The sequence below is a fragment of the Rhamphochromis longiceps genome, linkage group LG16 (genome assembly GCF_057381845.1).
Source record: "Rhamphochromis longiceps isolate RC_006_pf linkage group LG16, R_longiceps_female_GT1.1, whole genome shotgun sequence".
Classification (NCBI taxonomy): domain Eukaryota; kingdom Metazoa; phylum Chordata; class Actinopteri; order Cichliformes; family Cichlidae; genus Rhamphochromis; species Rhamphochromis longiceps.
Window position 1 is genome coordinate 21,545,194 of NC_140572.1, and position 23,497 is coordinate 21,568,690.

At 38.4% G+C, this 23,497-nt stretch overlaps 1 protein-coding gene and 2 pseudogenes across 2 annotated transcripts; all 3 read right to left on the reverse strand.

The window, feature by feature from the left end:
- Positions 1–10,992: 10,992 nt before the first annotated feature.
- tmsb4x (thymosin beta 4 X-linked) lies at positions 10,993–12,140 on the reverse strand. Of its 2 annotated transcripts, none has more exons than XM_085384130.1 (3): positions 11,993–12,140; positions 11,448–11,561; positions 10,993–11,361 (listed from the first exon to the last, which is right to left on the reverse strand). In XM_085384130.1, the coding sequence occupies exons 2-3, from the start codon at positions 11,545–11,547 to the stop codon at positions 11,330–11,332; spliced, it is 132 nt and encodes a 43-aa protein (XP_085240256.1). In that variant the 5' UTR covers positions 11,548–11,561; positions 11,993–12,140; the 3' UTR covers positions 10,993–11,329. The 2 variants fall into 2 exon arrangements, with proteins under 2 accessions (XP_085240256.1, XP_085240255.1); XM_085384129.1 differs by having other exon boundaries at positions 11,997–12,139.
- A 629-nt stretch (positions 12,141–12,769) lies between these two features.
- Positions 12,770–16,011, reverse strand: LOC146651064 (toll-like receptor 8 pseudogene; annotated as a pseudogene).
- Positions 16,012–18,203: 2,192 nt separating this feature from the next.
- Positions 18,204–21,592, reverse strand: LOC146651065 (toll-like receptor 8 pseudogene; annotated as a pseudogene).
- Between the last annotated feature and the right edge of the window lie 1,905 nt (positions 21,593–23,497).

Genomic DNA, 23,497 nt, shown 5'->3' on the forward strand with positions numbered 1-23,497 from the left:
GCCTGTGATTATTTTTCCAGACATTTGGTACTCATGTCAGGAGGGAGAAATGTTTCAGCTTGCTAAATAGATGTTATAGCTCGTTTAGCTTGCATAGAGAGAAGGGTAAAATAAATTCAGTCTGGACTCTCCAGTTGTTGCATAGATTTATTATGAAAATAATAAACATTCATGGTAAGCGTGGCTGTTTAACATAGACATATCTATGTAAACAACAATCCATTACAGAGTAGAGGATACGCAAGATTAACAAGAGGCCAAGTAGCAATGCTGGATAGGAACCAGTACAGTTTTTCATACATATTCTTCATCATTCCTCATCATTTATCATTCTTCTTCTTCTTCTTCTTCTTCAACAGTCTTCTTCTTTATTGCTGTATAGGGAAAAAAAAAGGCTTGAAATTTGGCACACTGATGGCGTCCCCTGATTGTGATCAATTCCACAAAGTTCAGTCCAAGTATGATGAATAAGCTTGATGGATGATCAGTTACAATCTGGAACTGACTGCTTAGAGTAGAAGACCTGGCAGTTTGCTCCAGTGGATACAGTAGTTAATGATTAGACCTTGTCCAATAACACACACTCTCACACACACACTGCCTTTCATTTGTAGTGTGAAATGTGACTCTAAATGTGACTCACATGTCAGGCATGTAGGCCATGCGTGCTATACAGGACATTAGTGCTATTTCTTTGGTGCTGTTCTGTTGACTCTGTGTTTAATTTGATAAAGCGGGCATTTCCGTGACAACAGCGCCCTCACCTGTCTTGGCAAAAACTCTGAAGTTTAGCCCAAGACACCAAATTAATCTAGTGGAAGTTTAGGGGCTGAAATTTTAAACACTTCTCTGAAAAGCTGGATGTGAATATATTTATCATGAAAAACACAGGAGAGAGAGAAAAAACAAAAACACATAAAATGCTTCATTTGTGTTTGGTAAATAAAACACACCACGCTGTTACATAATAACAGCGCATTTATGCTATTGAAATTATACTAAACTACTATAAGGCCTGCAAACACTGGCTATTTTTTTTCCTTTTTTTAAAAAAATTACAAGTATAGACAATATTATTTATAGGATATAAAATTGAAACCTTTCTTCAGGTACACAGGTTTTACCAGAAGGTGGAGCCAGTTACTAATATAAAGAAGCAGGAACTGAAAAAAGATGACAAGTTCCTATGTCTACTGTTGTAATCAGAAAGTTAAAATGCGTTATCTGTGTTCCTTTGTTTTTTAACCATTACCTAAAGTCTCTGTTTGTATATGATTTGGAATGAAGTAAGATGCATTATACAAAGTTAAGGCAGTTTAAAAAAAAAAGGGACAGTTATCGGTTGATCAGGAGTTTCATCTTTCCCTCTTACTAATAACAGGACCATCTCTGCAGCATATCATTAATTTGATCATTTCAAACGCATGTGTTAGATCATGCACAGAAAATAAAGACCTGAATTATTTTTACATATTGTCTTTGTTTATGTGTTTGTCTCTTAGTGTTTTAAAAGTGGTTCTGTAATCTTGCTTCATGCAATGCAGAACCTTGTTTCAGTATCGGTGATTTTCAGGAAGTGCACCTCCCAACTTCCTAAAAACCTCTCAGGCCAGCACTCCCCTCTCATTAGAAGTTTTTAGTGCTGTTAGTACAGGGCATAACAAACCCCTGTTTGACCCTCTGCCTGTAAGATACATGCCACTTTTAGAGAAAATCAGCTGCTTCTATGTGGGCACGCACATTTCATCCAGTGAGTCCCTCACTGTGGGCTATGGTGCAATAAGCACGGCCTTTACTATAAAAGGAGAGACAAGGCTGTTGAAGAGTTATTTTGAAAGTGATGTGTGTACACAACCACATCCTGCCTTGAGTGGAAGATGCCATGAGCAATGAATGCACTGCAGACAATACTAACTGCTGTAGAAATGGGCCGCTGCCACAGCGCTAATGTAGTTTGAGGTAATACATCTTTGAGCGCTGTTGTCCAGATTTGGCCAGAGTCTATATATGAGTCATGTTTAAAAACAAACATTTGCTTCCTTTTAAAATAGCTTAATTAGCTGCTTACTTTATAGTGTGGTCTCTCTAAAACTCATCAAATCTGATAACTTGTGAAGTTCTGCCACGGTTCAGGAAGGGAACTGTTACTTCCCCCTGCAGTAAACGAAGCGATCTTGAGAAATCATTTTGACAGGCTGTGTAGAGTTCTGATTAGAGAACCTATTATTCGCAGGGCTAGTGTGATAAATTTGAAACTTAATACTGAGCTTGTGCATAAAGTATCACCTTGCATGAGTAGAAACCTAATACAACAAATCTAGGAGGTATTGCTGATGGTCACATTCCAACTAGTAGCTTAAGAAACTCAAACATTTAGTCAAAGAAACTTCCACCTCTGATATTTTGTTGCTGCAGCTGTAATTTAATGGCACTGTTTGTTTTGCGACCTGACAGAAATCTCCTTTTACTTGCAGACAGAAGATCTTAGGTGCAGGTGTTCCCCCTAAAATGATGGCTGCATATAGAATAAACAATGAACTGATGTTAAGGGAGTTTGAACCCAGTACAACTAGACAGACAGACCCTAGGGAATTCAAGCTGTCTGGGAGACACTTTCACTCATGCACCTCAATTTGATTAGCAGGATGAGGTAAATGCAAGTATTGACCTCAGCTGGACACCTCCTGTTCTCCTTTTAGCGATAATGCAGGAGCAGACGCAGCTGTGCCATGCTCTCAGGCTGGCTTGATGGGTAGCACCAGATGTCTCAAGAGGGTCAGTGTGTGCGACTTACCATAATTTATTAATGGGCTTGCCTGTTCAGAACATTGCAGTGGAATAGCAAGTCTGCCACAGTCTTTTGCAGACCTGATGGAGGTGCTTTGCATATTGCCAGACATGTAGGAAATTCATTTCTCAGTGTTTCTCACTCCTTGGCAGATGCCGACTCCACATACAACATTAGAATGAAAACTGTATGTACCTGTACTGTGCCTGCAGAAGCTGCATTATGTTCTTTTGAGTTGTTCTTCAAAATCTGTGGTTACTTAATGGGGAACTTTCCTCTTGCACTTCCTGCCATGTAACTATATTTTAACACTGTTTTAAACTGCCTTTTCTAACCTTCTAAAATAATAATTCGATACTTTAAAATAACTCATGCATTTGCTGTGTTTATTTATTTATTTTTGTGATACCCCTGACAACAGATTTTTCTAAGCAAAAATCCCTAAACATTACTCCATTGACAAAACTAGGTCATACTTGCTGTTTTCTCTTTGTAATATGAGACATATGGAGTCAAAGGCACATGTTAATATGATAGTTACCTCTTGTCAAGATAATACGGATTTGTACTATATCCATTTTTTGCATTATTCTTTGAAGCTAGTAAGAAGTTAATTTACTGTTAAATCATTTGACCCTAAAGGTCAGAGTTTAAAGCTCTCCTTTATTCCTTTTAACTGTGGAGGTTTGTGCTGGATATAATTACACAACTATGTACCCTAAGAAGACAACAGCCTCACCTTGGTGTAGTGATTATGTAAACTGCATGCCTAACATGATAGGACATGCTGCAGTATCACTTTTACCTCCTGCTATGTCTTTGTACAAAAGCTGTAATGTTCCTGCACTATGGTAGGGCCACTGATAATACCTTAAAAATGGCTGTGCTGTTATTACAGACTTTTGTTGCTATCAGCAAAAGTCTATGAAAATGAAAACAACCAGATTTCATTTCCTGTTTCTGGTTAGAATGAGCTCTAAAGCTGTTGCTGTACTTATGCAGAAAAGACAGGGATAATAAAAATCCAGTCATGGATCTTTTCTTTTTTTTAAGCACACTTATAATTATAGTTTTGGGGGCTTGTATATAATATAATTGTTACACACATTCATTTGATGCAGACTTCATTCATTCCCTTTTTTTTTTTTAGCCGTTTAAGCATTTAAGTGGTAAATGTTTTAATAGTGCTCGATATATGTGCAGAAAGAGGTGAGGCTTGTATGTTACTCTATGTAAATGCAGATTCCTCTGCAGGGGTGCACAGCGTGACGTGGAAACAGCCCACTAGAAACAGAGAAAAAAGGAAGAGAGACATTGTCATAAATAGCAGAGGTCGGAAATTACAGCGCAAAAACTTAAACCCTGCTTTGTCTTGACAGCTTCCTCAGACCCACTTTGAGCTGTACACTCAAAAACACACACACACACACACACACACACACACACACACACACACACACACACACACACACACACACACACACACACAACCAGAGCTTATCCATATTAATTAAGGGGAGATTAAACTAGACCAAATCTGAATGCCATGGCCTCAGATGCCTTGTTTCTCAACAAGCTGTTATAACTTCTACATAGCTGTACTTTATATGTACTTTATACATTAAACTTCCTGAGAGTTTGTGTGTGTATATGACATGGTCACAAATGTTAAAACAGCTGTGAGGCTTTTTGAAAAATCAATATATCGATCCAGGCATTTAGCCACTTTACTGTGCATCCGCTATAGGAACACTATGCACATTCCTCAGAGATGCTGTCTGAATTTCCAAACATTTGAGCTTTTGCTAATGAGTTATCAACTTTGACTTTACTTTTCACAGATCATTGTACTTCCTGGTATGATCCACTGACCTGGACATAATAGTTTTATGACTGTCTGACATTTGGGGCAGTTTGTGACATGGTAGAGAGTATAAAATAGAAGTGCACACAGTAAACATCCTGATGGCATCACTTTAAATGGCTTTAAGTCACTGCACATGCCTCTGTCTTAAACCTCGTGTGAACAGAGAACAGAAGTGTTCACAGCCCATGTCGAAGTTGCAAACAAGCACATTTTTAAAAATTATAATACTTTATAGCTACTGACCTGTTTTACAAACAATAATTACAAAGTTCAGCAAAGAGGAATCAGGTCAGTTGAAGCTTATGTTTTATTCCAACACTATATTAGTGTATTTATGCTTTAAGCCCATCAGCTCAGTTAACTCAACTGTGGAGTTTTGCTTCTTCAGTTTGGTGCTGCAGCTCTTTAACCACATCCTGTCACACACCTTTGAAACTCAGACAAATTCACAATTGAGCTACTTTAACACAGCTATAAATTGCCCAACGTGGGATGCGAAGGAGATTTAACAGTTTGGGTATGGTAAGACGTTTCTGTCTTCGATGGTGATCTTTCTTTGCCACCTAAAGTGCGATTGCTTGGCCAGTATCAAATGTCACCACAGACACAAAATAACAGGTGCCTTGCAGGTTTCCAGAAGCATACTTTGAACCATTTCAGAGAAATGCGAATCTCACCAGTTAAAAAAGCTACAATGTAAGTTACAGAAGCTTAATTTACTGTGTAAGACGTAGAAGTTGGTATGTGGAGCTCAGGGGACTTACTCTGCTTTTTTATGTGTTATCAAGTAGCTGGTCCATGACGGGCCACACATCTGCAGACATCTGGACTACAACTGCTTTTTGTTGTGTTTTTTTGCCCCTTGAACAAAAACACTCACTTCCTCTGCTTACATCCCACTATTGGTGCTGCAAAACTTCTGTCTCCCTCTTTAAAAACATGCAAACTGGCATTCACTCTATACTTAGTCCTCTCACTTCCTGTCTCAGATGTTGCACATGATTTTGTAACCACAAGTTAGCTTGATTACAGTTATCATAGTAGCCTAAACCCTCACCTTGTTCATTTATTCTGCTTATGTCACATAGGGCTGGTGGGGCTAAAGTCACAACTGGCACCACAGTGAAATCTTTCTGTTTATAAGCATTTACCACGAGGATAGTGCCGCTGAATGCGGCGACATTTGAAGTGACAGACTCACATCTGGTGAGCTACTATGCACAAGAGGCTGACTCTCCTACAGCTGCAGGGTTGCATGCACATGTCACATTGAATCACTTCTACACTCCCTACATCTCTGCACCAAATCTGTTTGCAGACACTATTCTGCAAGCTAGCATAGTCACTAGTTAGTTAGAGCTGGTTTTATGTTTTCTTTGTGCAGCTCAGCCTAAAACATTTGTATTTATCTTTAAATGTTCTGAAATAACAAATTAATATATTGTGGTCATTTTAGTGTTGATGTTTTACATCTGTTTTAGAAGTTACTTATCTACCAGAAGTTACTTTACAGATGTCTATATTAGCAGCATTTAGAATGCAGTTGTGGGGAAGACGGTTGAAACCACTTATACAATTAAATAAAATGTTAACTGTTTTGAAGGGGGTTTTTGTTTGCTTGTTCACCAGTTGGATTGACAGCTTTTGATCTATCATTGGTTTGACAGCTCTTGACCTCAGTACTTTAAAATAGGCTGCTGGATGTATTAACTGCCAGCAGGTTAATTTCAACTTCCTGTTCCTTATTTTGAGCATACATTTGTCATATGATGTCGTTGCTTTGTAAACTGTTGGTTGATATCTGTACACAGGCCTGTTGAACTAGTAGAGAAATGAGTTGATCTCAGGGGTCAGGGGATGGGTAAGGCACTGGGGGTTGGAATAGTGATACTATTGTTAGTTTGTTCTTGTTGATAAAGGAGAAACCTCTAGGTTTTCCTCTGATGATTTTTAATTTTGCTGTGTCATATGATTACTCACTCGTGCTATCAATAAGTGTTCCTTTCCATTCCTCCCACCTGTATATTTTAATTGTTTGTAGAATCTTTAAATATAATGTCAGTTAATATTTTTGCAACATTTGAACTACCTGCACTCAGTTACGGAGTCTGTGTGCTTCACTAATCATGTACATACACTCAAACTAATGATAGAAAGCCTATAAGAAATTGTAAACTATCCCAATACCCTTTTTTAACTCTTTGCCATTTTATGTGCTCTATTTCAAAAGGATTTCAAATAAATGAGTAAAAAGTCGTTCTTTTTCCTGACCTTCCTCTAAAATTCTGCAAGATATTTTAGCTATTTCCACAACATTGTTAATCAATTATTTTGTTCGATGTGCAGACAGATATCTTCTCTTGATTACAGCTATAGCACAAGACTGCTTCTGTGGGTGTCTTTGTCACGCACAAGAACCATTATTGTGTGTCACTGCCTCGGTCAGCTCACACCCTCAGCTTTTGTGTCTACCTTTCACACAACTGCTTTTTCCCACCACGGGTATAAAAAAGAAGACAAAGAAGAATTGTCCCCTCTTTTATGCGTTCTGAATTGACAACACAACGAGGCAGATGACCAAACTCTTTTGTCCCAGCTTCGGCTTTGTATAGTCAATGGTAAAAATGAAATAAAAACGTCTTCTGTCGGTTATACTGGTAGATTTTCTGATATTAAATAACAGTATAAGAAAATGAATCAAACAATTCAGATACTTTGGTGTTATCTGCTGTGTTTGCCAGTATCTGTATTCTGCCAGAAGAGAAAGACATCCATGATAATTCAAAAAACAATACTAGGTTGGTGCTACTGTGGGACTATCTAAATTACTTTAAATAATGGCTAACTCTTAATATGCTCATAATATCACTTTATGGCTGACTTTTCCAAACCCTTCTTTTTACTTTGTGCCATACTGACAATAATAAACAGTTTTATTGCCTGTAAGCTTGTCTTCCTGACTGCTAATAGGTTTTATCATTATTCCGAAATAAATCATGTTTGTTTCTTCATCTGGTGGAATACAACACAATTATATATTGACAGCAGTGTACGTAGGTAATGTATTACATAAGAGCGCAACGGTAAACTGTGCTAAACTGTGCTAAACAGTGTTTACGCTTTGCTTCATACCTGAAGCCCTAAAAAACTGCAAGGCTGTGTCTTAACATGAGAGACATGCTGTGGCATGTAGACACATTTTTACATCATCGCCTGAAGGAAGATAGTCGAGCGTTTGCTGTGAACACAACAGAAAATATTTCACTGTGGAGTTGAGTTTGTCTTGTTTTATGTCTGCTGTCCGTAGCAGCTGTTCTCAACAGAGTCGACTCATTATATTCCTTGCTGGGCATTCATTTCCTACAGGAATATCCTTTATAACCTATTGGTACACCACAATAAAAACCTCCAGGTGTGGTCATTTATTTTCAGTTCTGATATTAATGCAAAAAACAGAAAGGTAAAATAAAGCTTGGGTAGTGTGAAAAACAACACATAGAGCAAAACCATCATACATGAACAAGATAATTCCTGAAATCACAATTGCTTGCACTGATCAAGCAATACTTTTCAAAAATTAGTTCCTCTTGAGAATTGAATAGATTTAGAGCTTTGAACAACACTGTTTGATCCACAGTGGAAAATCTCATCTGCTGCCATGGAAACACAGAGAAAAGTAGAAGTTCAGTCTTAAACCTGACTGGTTTTTTTGTGAGCAGCAGAAACACAGAAACAAGTCTCACCATACAGCTGAAATTCTGTCACTTCCTCCTGAATGTAAAAATAAAACTTATAGGAACAGGCTTGTTTCACTATTTTAGCATTTCCTCTTAAAAACACAATGGGACCTAGGTGATAATTCCCTAAGTGATACAAATAAGGGGTGTTCATTATTTGTGTTGTTTTTGTGTTACATTGGTTTTAATATTATATATTCACTGAAAAATATTTTTTAAAGTAAAAGCTAAGTGCTTTGCCTAAATTCCAAAAATTAAACCAGTCCACTGTTCAGACAAGTAAAATGATTTCATGGGGTTTGCTTTATTTCCCTTGTGATGTCTCATTGTTTAGTAACTGTCTGAGGTGTGATTATTCCCATGCCATTACTTCGAGGTTCATCAGCCTATATAGACTTACAAAGGACAGCAGCATACACTGCGTCTCTTAAAATGTATCAAAGGAATCATTTGAGACAAATGTGTGCATCAGTTACACACAAAAATAAAGTCATTCAACTCTGACTGCACTGATAATGGAATTGGCTGCTTAGTTGTAAAATAAGCATAAATACAACATATTTGTCTGAAAGTAGACTTCACAGTTCATAATAAAATAGGAAAAAAAATGTGATCTTTATAAAACAGATTTTTTTTTCCCTTTCATGATACTATGTTTTCCAGCTATATGAGACAAGGGCAAGATGTGCTTATTTTTTGTGTATTCTGTACAATCCTGCATATCTTTTGTCGAGTTATTCATATCCACTCAGTCCAACAGTACAATACAGTCGTTGGCACTGTACAATACAGCTACTGGAGCAGGAACACTGTCAGAGTGGTCTCATCCTCCTAGCACATTATGTACAGTATGCAGCTATAAGCAGTCTCAGGGATATCTGTGTTCTTTGTCAGTTACCCCTGAGTCACAGCCATTTCAGAGGGTGTCCATCACAACAGTGGCAGATGGCAGTTTGGTCTCTTACGCCAAGTTCAACTCAATCAGCCATTTCATGTCACTTGCATTCCTTTTCAAAGACTTCGTCAGGTCTCAACTTGTCAGACACCGTCATGGAAACCAGAACCATAAAGGCAGAATTAGTAAAAATATAGAAAGACTTAGATTTTTATCGCATAAATATGGTGCTTTCCTTATTAAACGGACACATTTTGTATTTTTCCAACATTCGATCTAGTGCTAAACCCTTACAATTTATCGCTATAAAGTACTTTTGTCTAAGAAAGTTTAAAAAAAGAAAAACATGAAACAGTCCAGTGACAGAGTATTGTCTTGAAATCCATAAATTCTATATGGTCTGTCTCACAGTACACACTATTATAGGACACAGAGTTCTTGTCAGACCAGACTGCACATACAGATGGTAGATGGTGAAGAGGAGGGCCTGGCATCACAAATGTCTACATGAGCTCCTTAAAAACTGCAAATACAAAATAAACTAACATGTCCTGTTCCCTTATTAAAAACAAATGTAGCCTGAATATGGCCTTATGGGAAAGAGGATGAACTTGTGCCAATCCCCCAGCAAAGCCTATTGTTGTTTCAGCACAGCTGTTATGGTCTGTAGACACATTGCATTATGTAACCACTTTCCAAACATAAGAGACAACTGATGTGTGTAAACAGCATAATTAGTTCCTTTTTGTTTTAGTTCAGTTAATTTAAGGAAAAAAAAAAAAAAAAAAAAACCCTTTACATTTTTTGGAGGTGACAATCTCCAAATACACCTGCCGCACCAGTACTGTGGTTTAACACTAAACACCGTCACCATGATTAAGGGTTCTTGAATATGGTTTCCAGCTAAATGTAGAATTTGTTAGATCCTAAAGCTTTCTTTTTCATGTGCACCTCAAGGCGCAGCAGCTTCATTTCAAACACCCATTTCGCACAGACCGGTATTAAACTTCTCTTGCAAGGTAGAGATTAGTAACTGGACCTACAAGTTTAGAGTTTTGCATCTGCAGGTGTAAATAACTGGACAGTTTCAATTGCATGTCACAAAATAGAGAGCCATGGCTCTTATTCCAAACTGGCATTTTAAAGGAACTAGTCCATCAGCTAGTGGCTTTGGATGCGTTATTGCATACTTTAACACAGGGGCCTAGTGCAGCTGCAAGGTAGAAAAACCAAAAAAGTGAACTATGTAGGACTAGTCTTGAGTACAATTGTGGCAGATAGGGCAGCAATGTTTTGCACAACACCTTTACAGACCACAAGGTTGAATAACTGGCTTTTTTGGATGTTGACGAAGGCTTCCGAAAAGTTCTGCATTGTAAAGTTGTGTTTTTGAAGCCCACTGGGATGACATACAATTTCTGCAGTGCTTAAGATGCACAATTAAATTAAAAAAAAATAAAAAAGAGACAGAGCCAATATATTACCAGCTTCTGTTGGACCGGTGCTCAAAAGGAACCGGCTGATCAAGCTTTAGTTCCAACTGTTGGTACAGATTCAGTTTAGCTAGCAGACAAGCTGAAACGCCTATAGAGAGCTTCCATCCAGTCAAACCTGCTCAGGATAAAAGGGCATTCAATGTTAGCTCCCAAGGCTGAGCAAAAGTTACACCGCCACCCCCCCCAAAAACCAAAACACCACATGCACGTGAAATTTACATTTTTTTTTTTATTGTGCATATTAAACAAATCTTGCGCATTTCAGGTTTTACAACAGCTTGCTTGTGAGCATTACAGGTGACCGGAGTAGGGCTACAAATTGCCAAGTGCAGATTTGTCAGTTGTTTCCCCCCTGCTCATTGATGCACACAGATGACCAGATCCTAAAGGTGACATAAAGCCACACTGCCATACTGTACAGAGGGTCATCAAGCCAAGTGAATAGTGTGAGTTGTACAGCCATTTCTCAAGTAGGTTATGAAACTTGAAATGCATTTTGATAGAGACGAAGCTTGTCAAATGTACAGCACGTAGGAGGCCTGGTCTTCATGATGACTCTGCCTTCTCCTGTTCGATGACTGCAACAGGAGGTAGAAGGTTAGGGTCTCAGAGTTCCAGCATAGCAGACATGCTCTGGATTAAAGTCAGACGGTGTAGTACCTACCTTCTTTGGTTGGCAGTGGGTTTTTCTCTTGAGTCTCGGTCTTCTTCAGCTTGGTCTTGTCAAAGGTTGTAACCTCAGTGACGTCAGGCTTGTCAGACATGTTTGCAGAAGGTTCTAAAACAAAGAGACCCTTCTTATTAGGCTAATCAGCACACCCGAGCATGTGTAGTCAGACAGTTAAATTTCAAGGCATTGAGAATTTGAATACCGCCCCCCCCCCCCCCCGGACTCATACAGTCGCTAGCGATCTCGATGCACACAACACTTTCAAGTACGGATGCTGCTACGCCGAATGCACTCCACAGTGAACTTTAATTTTAAACAGGCGTTCTACAAATTCGTGTTTAAAATAATAATAAAAAAAAAACCCACAAAGCAGTATGCTCATAAATTCCGCAGCTTAGGTCATTTACACTTTTACTTTGTTAAACGTCATGATGTAGTCATTGAGCCAAGAAACTGAAACCAGAGGAAATAAGGGCACATCAAGCTAAATTTAAGCGCCGGTCAACTTTAACAAGAAACAAAAAAAAAAGGGAACTTACTTACAAGAGCACGACTCACAGAAATCACAGGCTGCGCGTCCGGTTGTTGCAGGAGCAGAGTGCTAACGTCAGCCTCAATCACACAATAAATACAATACCGTATGCAAATGAGCCTCTGACGTCACGACAAGGCTGCTTCGATACAAACGATAAAAAAAGAAAAAGTGAACATTTTTTAATCTTATATATAGTCTTGAAAACAAACGCTGATATCCCGAAACCATAGCGCAAGTAAAAAAAACAAAAAACAAACACCTCAGAACATTCATTCAAATCGAGTGGCCATTAGCAACAGCTGTGTGCCATTAGCTTAATTAACGTCGTTTATTGATTTTCTCCGAACTCTACAAAAGGTGTCTGCATCACTACAGCGCCTTGTTTGCTCTTGTAAGGAAAAATAAATGTAGCCGACAGTTAGTGGAACAATGACTTGAGGGTTTATTTGCAAACGGCACTCCCATTAAAACTGAATCAGTGGTGACACCGTATGGACAAAGTAGGTACTAACCAAACGTGGTGTAGCAGATTCCCTGGCTTCAAGAATTTGTATTTTTGTTGTTGTTTTTTCCCCCTAAACAGTAATTACTAAGTCCTAAAATGTCAGTAAAAACCCAAATGAAAGAGTAGGCTGTGCATAAGTTCAACTTGTAACCCATAAAATATTTATTTTCTTATACAAAAACCAGATGGTAGTCTGCCAAAATTTACATCCACAAAATGGAACACATTTTGAAAAGGCTTTATTTGATAATATACAGCACATAACAGTTTCACATTTACAAATATTCGGTAGGCTGTGCTCTCTCAGCAATTATTAGCAAATAAGTTTTGTAGTTTCTTTGTTTATAAGTCGAGAGAAGTTTTAAAAGAACCAAGCAAGCAATGATGCATAAATCAATAGTTTTAAAACAAGACCTTCTTCACTTGGTGGTGAAGTATTTTGAATAGGTCTTGTTGTACATCACTTGATTATCTACTCTTATGACACTTTGCAGGTTTTGCCAAAACCAGGGCTCTGCGGCTGCTGTACGCGGCCACTCTACAACACTGCTCTCGCACAGTCGCTTCCTCAAGCGCAGAAAGTGAGAATGCTGCAGGACAGGCTCCAGCATGAGCAGTACTATCACATCCACATTTTCATCCAGCAGTCTTTGGTGGGCCAGATACATTGCTAGCTTGAAAGCACCGGTCTTAACGTAGCCCTTTGTTAAGACAAACAGAGTCTTGCGACTGTACTGGATGCTCTGGGTGAGGTTGTCCACCAGTGGGACTCCTGGGGGCCAGTCCCTCTCTTCCAGACACAGTGGATGTATCTTGTCTCCCTCTTCCTCCAGTTGCACCCGCAGATTGCTCATCACCCACTCAGAGACCTGTGGGTCTTTTGTATCATATGTCACAAAGACATCATAAATAGTATCTGGCGAGTTCAAGGATCTGTACCCTTTCAGCTTAGCTTTCATATAGTGTAGGACATAGGAAGCATCCCAGTAAAATAAGTGAGCAACTGTTGAAACAACCATGAAAAGAATAATGATAGAAGTTGTTAGAGTGTAGATCTGAAATGCCTGACTGGGATTTATACACTGATGAATGCTAAAATGTATCAATCCTTGTCCCTTTAAGTTCACTGGTGTGTTACATGTCACCTGAGTGGTCAGTCTTGGGATCTTTACATCACTCTGTTCAATCCACAAAACGAAGTCTAACAAATCACAAGTACACTCGAATGGATTTCCTTGTAGGAACAGAGTCAGGTTTGCAGGTCCTGATTTGAAGGTAGTTTCATTGACAATAGTCAATTTGTTGTTACTCAGGCTTAGAGTCGTGAGGCTTTTTAGACTCTTTAAAAAACAATTGTCTGCATGGAAAATGTGATTATGACTCAGGTCAAGGAAAGTCAAAGTTTGTGTGATGTTTGAGTTAATAGTTGTTAAAGTAGACAGAGAATTGTAACTTAGGTCCAAAATTTGAAGTTGATGGAAAGGCAGTTTGTCCCAATTAACATCACTGAGTGAGTTATGACTTATGCGCAGTGTGGTGAGGTTATGTGGCAAATATTCATAAACATCATCTGGAATCTTTGCAATGCCATTAAAGGATATATCTAAAATTGTCAAATTAGAGAGATTAGTGAAAAGTTTCTTGTATGAGCTATCCCTGTCTTTCCAAAGTTTCCCTAGATGATTTTGTGCAAATATAAGTTCTGCTAATGATTTGCTATACATCTCTTTTGTTGTCAGTGTGGAAATCTCGTTATGACTCATATTAAGGACTCTTAGCACAGGTAGATTTTGTGTAAAATTTAAATTAAGCATTACCCCAAATGCTTCAAAGTAGTGTGAATTGTAACTGAGGTCTAGTACTTGTAATTTCTTTAGTTCTTTGAAGGCGTTGTTATAGGCCAGATCAACCCTATTGAAGGATAAGTCCAGATATGTCAGATTAGGCAACATCTTGAACTCTGTGCCATTAAGTGCCTGTGAAAATCCATTTCTGGAGAGGTTGAGACATGAAATATTTCCATAGCCCACAAACTGCTTTGGAGAAATGAAGAACAGATTATTTGAGCTGAGGATGAGCACTCGTCCAGAATTGGCGCATTCTTGCTTTGTATTCCTGTGTAGTACTTCATAAATTGAGTCTTTTGGAGTGAGTTTTACGAATGGTGACATAGAAACTTCTGAATTCTCATTATTTCTGTCTCTTAGAGTTGGTAGACTTTCTACTGTAGTGGGATATAACCTGTTTTCTCCGAGATATATCATTCTTAAGTGGGAAAGCTTGCTGAACACGGTAGGGTCAGAGTGAATAATGAAGTTAGTGCTTAAGTACAAATGAGACAGATTTTTCAGATTGTACAGAGGTGTGAGTGTGTCTGGTCCAATACTTTGGAATACCAAAGCATTCAAATGCAAACTTTTCAGTGACCTGAGCTGTGAAAAGTCTTTTGAAAGTGTTAATTTTTCTAGGTACATACCAACAGCATAATTGAAAGACAGGTCAAGTTTTTCTAGCCTGTGAAGATAACTGAAAGCTTTAACCGATGTGTCCTCACCAGTTACGGCTTTTTGTAAAAAGTTAAATTCCAGAAACAATTGTGTAAGATTCGTTAGCGTTTGAAACCAAGAGGGATCAAGGTAATTTAGTGAGTTTCCTCCCAGGTTCAGTGTCTCCAGCTGTGTCAGTCTTTGAAATGCATCAGGATGTATGTCAATAGAACCGTTAGGGCAAGGAACACAAGGGTACGGAGCATTGTGACATCTTGGACAGTTGCCTTGTATATCAAGGAATTTGACATTTTCTAACCCTTGAAAATCATCTTTATATATGTTCTCTATTTTGTTGGTATCCAGACGTAAGATTGTAATTGACTGGGGTAGTCCTTTAGGAACATGGGTTAAGTTGTTATAAGACAAGTCCAGGTATTTCAGTTTTTTCAGTAGTGCAAAAGTGTTTTCGCTGATAGCGACAGACTTCCCACAAGGGTTGCGGAAGTAGCAGTTTTTAGATAACAACAGCATTTTCATGTTTTGCAAGCCAATAAAGCTATTGTTCAGTTTATCCATATTAACTTTGTTAATGTTTAGCTCAAGTCTTTCCACACTGTGGGGGAGATTGCGTGGAATTTCAGTCAGACAGTTGCCGCTCAATCGTAGTTGCTTCAGTTTTGTCAGATTTTTGAAAGCATTTTCAGCGATCTTCAGTGCTCGGCATCCATAATCAGTCTTGGTGTTGTTTGCCCAGTTGAGATTCAGATGTGCCAGATTCAGCAGATTAGAGAGTGAATCAGCTTTAATACTCCTAATGACATTTTCTGACAAGTCTAGATCAGTGGCATTAGTAGTTATACCTTTTGGTACTTCCTCTAGATGGCGGCCTTTACAGTCAAATTTGACCGTATTTGAAGCATTGTTGGATATGACATCACAAGGAAACTGCCGTGTCATCCAGAAGGGTTTATGTGCAGCCAGCTGGACCTCATCATGGCAACACAGACAGAACAACAGCATCCAGCATTTGGTAATCTGTGAAAAATTGATGAAATCAGTTAACTGAAATAATTTAAAGCTTTTGTTTTTGGTCATATTATTTGGACTGACCCTGAATCAGTTAAGCTACTCCAGGACCCCTCGTGCCATACTAGCGCTTCTCCTTGATTACATTGTTTTCACTTCCCATTTATTTATTAGCCTTGCATTTCTGCATGCATAAAGTTTGTCTCTACTCTTTCTCAGTATTTTCTCTTGTCCTGTTTGTTGTTTTGTGGCCTCTCCATATTTCTCCCTTCCACTCAGCCCTCAAGCAGTACAGTAGCAGCAAATGGCTGCTGCTTCTTTAGCCTAGTTTACCCTCCCTCCTTTACCTAGTCCTTGGTCATAGAGTCTTGTCTGCTTGTTTGGGTTCTTGCTCTAATTTTGTTGAGTTTGTGCCTTTCTAAATTACTTCAAGGTTCAGACTAATATTTTGATCTGTGAGCCCCAGATTATACACTCACTGCAGCAAAAGATGTTCTTGGCCCAATTAGACTGTAAGTCATGACATCCAAGAACTACAGAGATGTTTTGAGAGAAAACATATTGATAAGATAAAATAAGATGCCTATTATATATTATAGTATTTGTTTGAAATAAAATATGAAGCCGACTCGCATTCCACATTCATTATATGCAGTTTATTTTTAATTGTTATTTATTTAACTGTGATAAAAGGCATTTCTTTTTTGGCTCATGATGATTTGGAGATCTGGATGGCCAAAAGAAAACAACAACTCATTTGTTTGAACGCTTGCTGTTGGGCAGTTTTAAAGCTGTTCAAGTGCAAACAGGTTTAATCACAAAAAATACAGTGGAATAAAAGATTTGTTGATATATAGTGTAAGTGAATGAGGCCCATTGATGTTACAAAGTAAGCTTGAAGAAAATTGTATGTAAGTATGGCATCACTTCTACCCAGCAGGTGCCAATAAATCGTAAATCAAATTGTAGCTGGAAAGACTGTTCCTGTTTTTTGTCACACTTGGGAAAATTTTTAAATATCAAAATTACTGAACAGTTTGTGTAATTTTTGACTAATTTTTAATGTACATTTTAATGTAATTGGCCAACAAATACCAAATACCAAAAAACCCCAAATACCAAAGGCCATTTCCAAAGTAAATTAAGTCAACTGTACAGGTTTTTAGAATCAAATAAATCTATGAAACATTTTGTCACCAAAATCCTGAAACTAGAAAAATAATCAAAAATAATACAGATAAATGAAATTATAGCATATAAAGGTAATCAGAAATTTAATAAAATGTAAAAATGTAAGTAAATATAAAGAACAGAAACAAAATAAAACTCACCATTTTTTCTCCACTATATTGATCCCTGAATGACAATTTGGAAAATTATGCTAGTGTGCTTCAATTTTTTTTTCAATTGTAAGACTTGAAAGTTTCTTGTCTTTTATTAATGATTTCGTTACAGATGACCCTGTTTGTTCCCTTCAAGACATATAAAAAAGAAACACGCTGTTAAAACTACATGATAAGCTGTGTGAGGGAAGTAGCCCGTTAATTGAAGAACTGCATCTTTTTCATTTCCCTCCTTCAAAAATGCCAGTTTATTTGTCAGCCAAGATGAACACTGGAATGCCAGTAAACACAGCAACAGTGCATAGTGCCAGTCAGTTCTTCAGATTATGTGAAGTAATATGGAGTTTAAAAATGACATATTTCTTAGACATTAATATGACATTAGTAATATATGGCCTCACACACTGATTTATTTTTGAGTGGGACACCGAATTTAGGGCTAATTTGCAAAATGCACTGTATTAAAACTGTGTCACTTGCACCACCTTACGAACAATCTCAAAAATTTCCAAATGTGAAATAACAGATGAAAGCATGCAAGTTATATTACACATACTGTGTCGATATGGATTTTTAATAATGGACTGCAATTTAGGATCTGTCACTTTTGTACTAAATTTCTCTTTTGTTAACTGTTAAACCTGGTACTGGTGTCACTCAGCACAGATGTTTTCTAACATAGAAACCAGAGACTAGAGTATAAAATCTACATCTGCAAAATGCCACACATTTTATTTTATTTTATTTTTTTTATTAATGCACTGCAGACAGATTACACAAGATTTATTATGCTTTCTCAGCAAATATAAGAAAATTTGGTTTTTATTGTTTTCTTATTAGATTCAGACAAAGAAGAAATCGTTTAAAAGAACCAAATAAGCATTGCTCTAAAGAACAGTGATTTTAAAGCAGGAACATGTTATTGTCTGCAGACTAGAATTACAAATCAGTCCCAGGCAGATAAGTGATGATTATCCTTCTTCACTTGGTGGTGAAGCATTTTGAATAAGTCAATAACTCAACAACTATAAGAAAATTAGTTCTTAAAAACAGTTCAGTCAAAGAAGAAACACTTTAAAAAGACCAAACAAGAAATGATATATAAAAGCACTGGTTATATAACAAGCTCATGTTATTATCCTTCTTCATTTGGTGGTGAAGTATTTTGAATAGGTCTTGTTGTACATCACTTGATTATCTACTCTTATGACACTTTGCAGGTTTTGCCAAAACCAGGGCTCTGCGGCTGCTGTACGCGGCCACTCTACAACACTGCTCTCGCACAGTCGCTTCCTCAAGCGCAGAAAGTGAGAATGCTGCAGGACAGGCTCCAGCATTAGCAGTACTATCACATCCACATTTTCATCCAGCAGTCTTTGGTGGGCCAGATACATTGCTAGCTTGAAAGCACCGGTCTTAACGTAGCCCTTTGTTAAGACAAACAGAGTCTTGCGACTGTACTGGATGCTCTGGGTGAGGTTGTCCACCAGTGGGACTCCTGGGGGCCAGTCCCTCTCTTCCAGACACAGTGGATGTATCTTGTCTCCCTCTTCCTCCAGTTGCACCCGCAGATTGCTCATCACCCATTCAGAGACGTGTGGGTCTTTTGTATCATATGTCACAAAGACATCGTAAATAGTATCTGGCGAGTTCAAGGATCTGTACCCTTTCAGCTTAGCTTTCATATAGTGTAGGACATAGGAAGCATCCCAGTAAAATAAGTGAGCAACTGTTGAAACAATCATGAAAAGAATAATGATAGAAGTTGTTAGAGCGTAGATCTGCTTTGCCTGTTCCGCATTTACACACTGACTAATGTTAAAACGTATCAGTATTTTGTTCCTCTGGTTCACTGGTGTGTTACATGTCACCTGAGTGGTGAGTCTTGGGATCTTTACATCACTCTGTTCAATCCATAAAATAAAGTCTATGGAATCACAAGTACACTCAAATGGATTTCCTTGTAGGAACAAAGTCTGAAATTCAGGTCCTGATTTGAAGGTAGTTCGATTGACAATAGTAAGTTTGTTGTTTCTAAGGCTGAGAGTCCTGAGGCTTTTCAAACTCTGTAAAAAACCATTGTGCACTTGGGAAATGTGATTATGACTCAGGTCAAGGAAAGTCAGAGTTTGTGTGATGTTTGAGTTAATAGTTGTTAAAGTAGACAGATGATTGTAGCTCAGGTCTAAACTCTGTAGTTGGTGGAAAGGCAGTTTGTCCCAGCTAAAATCGCTGAGGCAGTTATGACTTATGCGCAGTGTGGTGAGGTTACGTGGCAAATATTCATAAACATCTTCTGGAATCTTTGCAATGCCATTAAAGGATATATCTAAAATTGTCAAATTAGAGAGATTAGTGAAAAGTTTCTTGTATGTGCTATCCCTGTCTTTCCAAAGTTTCCCTAAATTATTGTGTGTAAATATAAGTTCTGCTAATGATTTGCTATACATTTCTTTTGTTGTCAGTGTGGAAATCTCATTATGACTCATATTAAGGACTCTTAGCACAGGTAGATTTTGTGTAAAATTTAAATTAAGCGTTACCCCAAATGCTTTAAAGTAGTGTGGATTGTAACTGAGGTCTAGTACTTGTAATTTCTTTAGTTCTTTGAAGGCGTTGTTATAGGCCATATCGACCTTATTGAAAGATAAATCCAGATATGTCAGATTAGGCAACATCTTGAATTCTGTGCCATTAAGTGCCTGTGAAAATCCATTTCCTGAGAGGTTGAGACATGAAATATTTCCATATCCCTCAAATAGCTTTGGAGAAATGAAGAACAGATTATTTGAGCTGAGGATGAGCACTCGTCCAGAGTCAAAGCACTCTTGCTTTATTAGGCTGTGTGATATCTCGTAGCTAAAGTCTTTTGGAGTAGCTGTTATTGACGGTGAAATAGAAAGGTCTGAATTCTGGTTGTATCTGTCTGTTAGAGTTGGTGGACTTTCTATTGTTGTGGGATATAACCTGTTTTCGGCTAGATAAATCATTTTTAAGTGGGAGAAATTGGTGAATAAAGTAGAGTTGCTATAAATAATGAAGTTAGTGCCTAAATTCAAAGCAGATAAATTTTTTAGATTGCGTAAAGGCGTGAGTGTGTCTGGTCCAATTCTCTGGAATACCAAAGCCTCCAAATGCAAAGTTTTCAGTGACCTGAGCTGTGAAAAGTCTTTTGAAAGTGTTAATTTTTCTGGGTACAATCCGAGAGCATAATTGAAAGACATGTCAAGTTTTTCTAGCCTGTGAAGATAACTGAAAGCTTTAACTGGTGTGTCCTTACCAGTTACAGCTTTTTGTAAAAAGTTAAATGCCACAAATAATTCTTTAAGATTCTTTAGACTTTGAAACCAAGAGGGATCAAGGTAATTTAGTGAGTTTCCTCCCAGGTTCAGTGTCTCAAGCTGTGTCAGTCTTTGAAATGCATCAGGATGTATGTCAATAGAACCGTTAGGGCAAGGAACACAAGGGTACGGAGCATTGTGACATCTTGGACAGTTGCCTTGTATATCAAGGACTTTTAAAATTAGCAACCCCTGGAAATCATCTTTAGATATGTTCTCTATTTTGTTGGAATCCAGACCTAAAATTGTAATTGACTGGGGTAGTCCTTTAGGAACGTGTGTTAAGTTGTTGTAAGACAAGTCAAGAACCTGCAGTTTGTCCAGTATTTGAAAGGGTTTTTCCATAATAGCAACAGACTTCCCACAGGGATTCCAGAAGTAGCAGTTTTTAGATAGTAACAGGTTTGTTATGTTTTTTAAGCCAATAAAACTGTTGTTCAATTCATCCAAACTAATCTTGTTAATGTTTAGGTCAAGTTTTTCCACACTGTGGGGGAGATTGCGTGGAATTTCAGTCAGACAGTTGCCGCTCAATCGCAGTTGCTTGATTTTTGTGAGATTTTTGAAAGCATTTGCAGAAATGTTCAATTTTCTGCAGCCATAACCATTCTTGGGCTTGTTTGCAAAGTTGAGATTGAGCTGAGTCAATTTCAGCAGATTAGAAAGTGAATCAGCTTTAATACTCTTAATAAAATTTTCAGATAAGTCTAGATCCGTGGCATTACTGGTTATTCCTTCTGGTACTTTCTCTAGATGACGCCCTTTACAGTCAAATTTGACCTCAGAGGTATTGGTGGATATGACATCACAAGGAAACTGCCGTGTCATCCAGGTGGGTTTACATGCAGCCGGCAGGATCTCATGATGGCAACAGAGACAGAACAACAGCATCCAGCATTTGGTAATCTGTGGAGAATTGATGAAAACCCTTATATGAAATAACCTTATGCTTCTGTTTTTGGTAAAATTATTTGGACTGACCCTGAATCATCACTTAATTAAGCTACTATAGGCTCAGGCCGCTGCAGGACCTCCTGTGTTATTCTACCAACTCTCCAACACTCTGTTTTCATTAACATTACCTACTCAGTCATTATAAGGTACTGCCCACACTAGAACAGCACATAGTCATGGAGCAAAACTGGGTGTCTGTTGCCAAGCAATAATTTTTTTTCTTCTGCTAAATTTAACTTTGAAAACCAAAGTGAAACTTCTTCATCAATAAAGTACTTATTTTTACAGTTGTATTCATTTTTCTTTAAGCAGTTTCAGTTTTTTTTTTGCTAAAAGTATTCATCAATTTGTCGCAGGTCTTCATATGGAATGCTAAATGCCATATGCTTTCAATAGGGTCTTTACATCTTGCTAAAGATGTAAAGACCCTATTGAAAAGTTTGAGCTTACCTTTGAAAATTTACAATAAATATGTGACTTTGTTTTTAAAAATGAAGGAGGCTACTGATCGAGTAATCATGATGGAGTCAAAGGAGCTTGCAAAGAAAAGCGTCTGGACTTCTTTAAGTTACTTGAAGACGTTTCACCTCTCATCCGAGAAGCTTCTTCAGTTCTAAGGTCAAATGGTGGAGAGTCCCAGATATAAACCTAGTGGGAGTATCAGAGGGACAAAAGGACCCCCTGATGATCCTCTAATCGCCTGAGCCAAGGTGTGAAATTGGGTGTGGGTCCCAATCAGCCAGAGTTTCGGGTGAGCTCATTGTGAAACCTGGCACCACCTTATCATGCGAATTCCTGAGATCAGATGGCCCAGGATGTGAGTGGGCGTTAAGGCGTCTGGGAAGGGATCTCAAAACTGGATTATAGATGGCAGAGAGTTGGTGTCGTAAACCACCGCCTCTGTTCAAAGATGGTCGCTCACAGTGGACATAGATGGCTTCTTTCACTCCTCTTTCAAACCATCTGTCCTCTCTGTCCAAAATGTGAACATTGGCATCCTCGAAAGAGTGTCCTTTATCCTTAAGATACAGATGGACTGCTGAGTCTTGTCCTGTGGAGGTGGCTCTTCTGTGTTGTGCCATGCGCTTGTGAAGTGGCTGTTTGGTCTCTCCAATGTAGAGGTCTGGGCATTCCTCGCTGCACTGTACCACATACACCACATTGTTAAGTCTGTGTTGGATCCAGATGAAACCATGGTGTCCTTTGATGTAGTCTCTCTCTTCACTTGCATACCCAGGCAGTGGAGACTGTCAGAAAACGACTACAAGAAGACAGCTCCTTGGAGGACAGGACCAACTTCACACCCAATCAGATTTGCACACTGTTAGACCTCTGCCTCACCACTACATATTTCAAATACAACGAAGGCTTTTACAGACAAAAACATGGCTGTGCCATGGGCTCCCCCGTGTCACCTATTGTAGCCAACCTTTACATGGAGGAAGTGGAAAGGAAGGCTCTTGGCTCTTTCAAAGGAAGAGTACCCAGCCACTGGTACAGATATGTAGACGACACCTGGGTCAAAATCAAGACACAAGAAGTGGAATCCTTCACTGCGCACATTAACGCTGTGGATAAAAATATCAAGTTCACCAGGGAAGACACAAAGGACAACTGTTTGCCGTTCCTGGACTGCGCTGTGCACATTGAAGAGAACGGCAACCTCAACATCGAAGTTTACCGGAAGCCCACACACACGGACCAGTACCTCCTGTTTGACTCCCATCACCCTCTTGAACACAAACTTGGAGTAATTAGGACCCTACACCACCAGGCAGAACATGTTCCCTCTAAGCCTGAAGGAAAAAAGAAGGAACACACACATGTAAAGGAAGCACTCAAAACGTGCGG

Excerpts from the sequence above, each read along its gene's own strand:
- tmsb4x (XM_085384130.1), bottom strand. The coding sequence starts at position 11,547 with ATGTCTGACAAGCCTGACGTCACTGAGGTTACAACCTTTGACAAGACC. Across the intron at positions 11,362-11,447 it reads CCCACTGCCAACCAAAGAAG|TCATCGAACAGGAGAAGGCA; the intron begins GTAGGTACTACA and ends CTCCTGTTGCAG.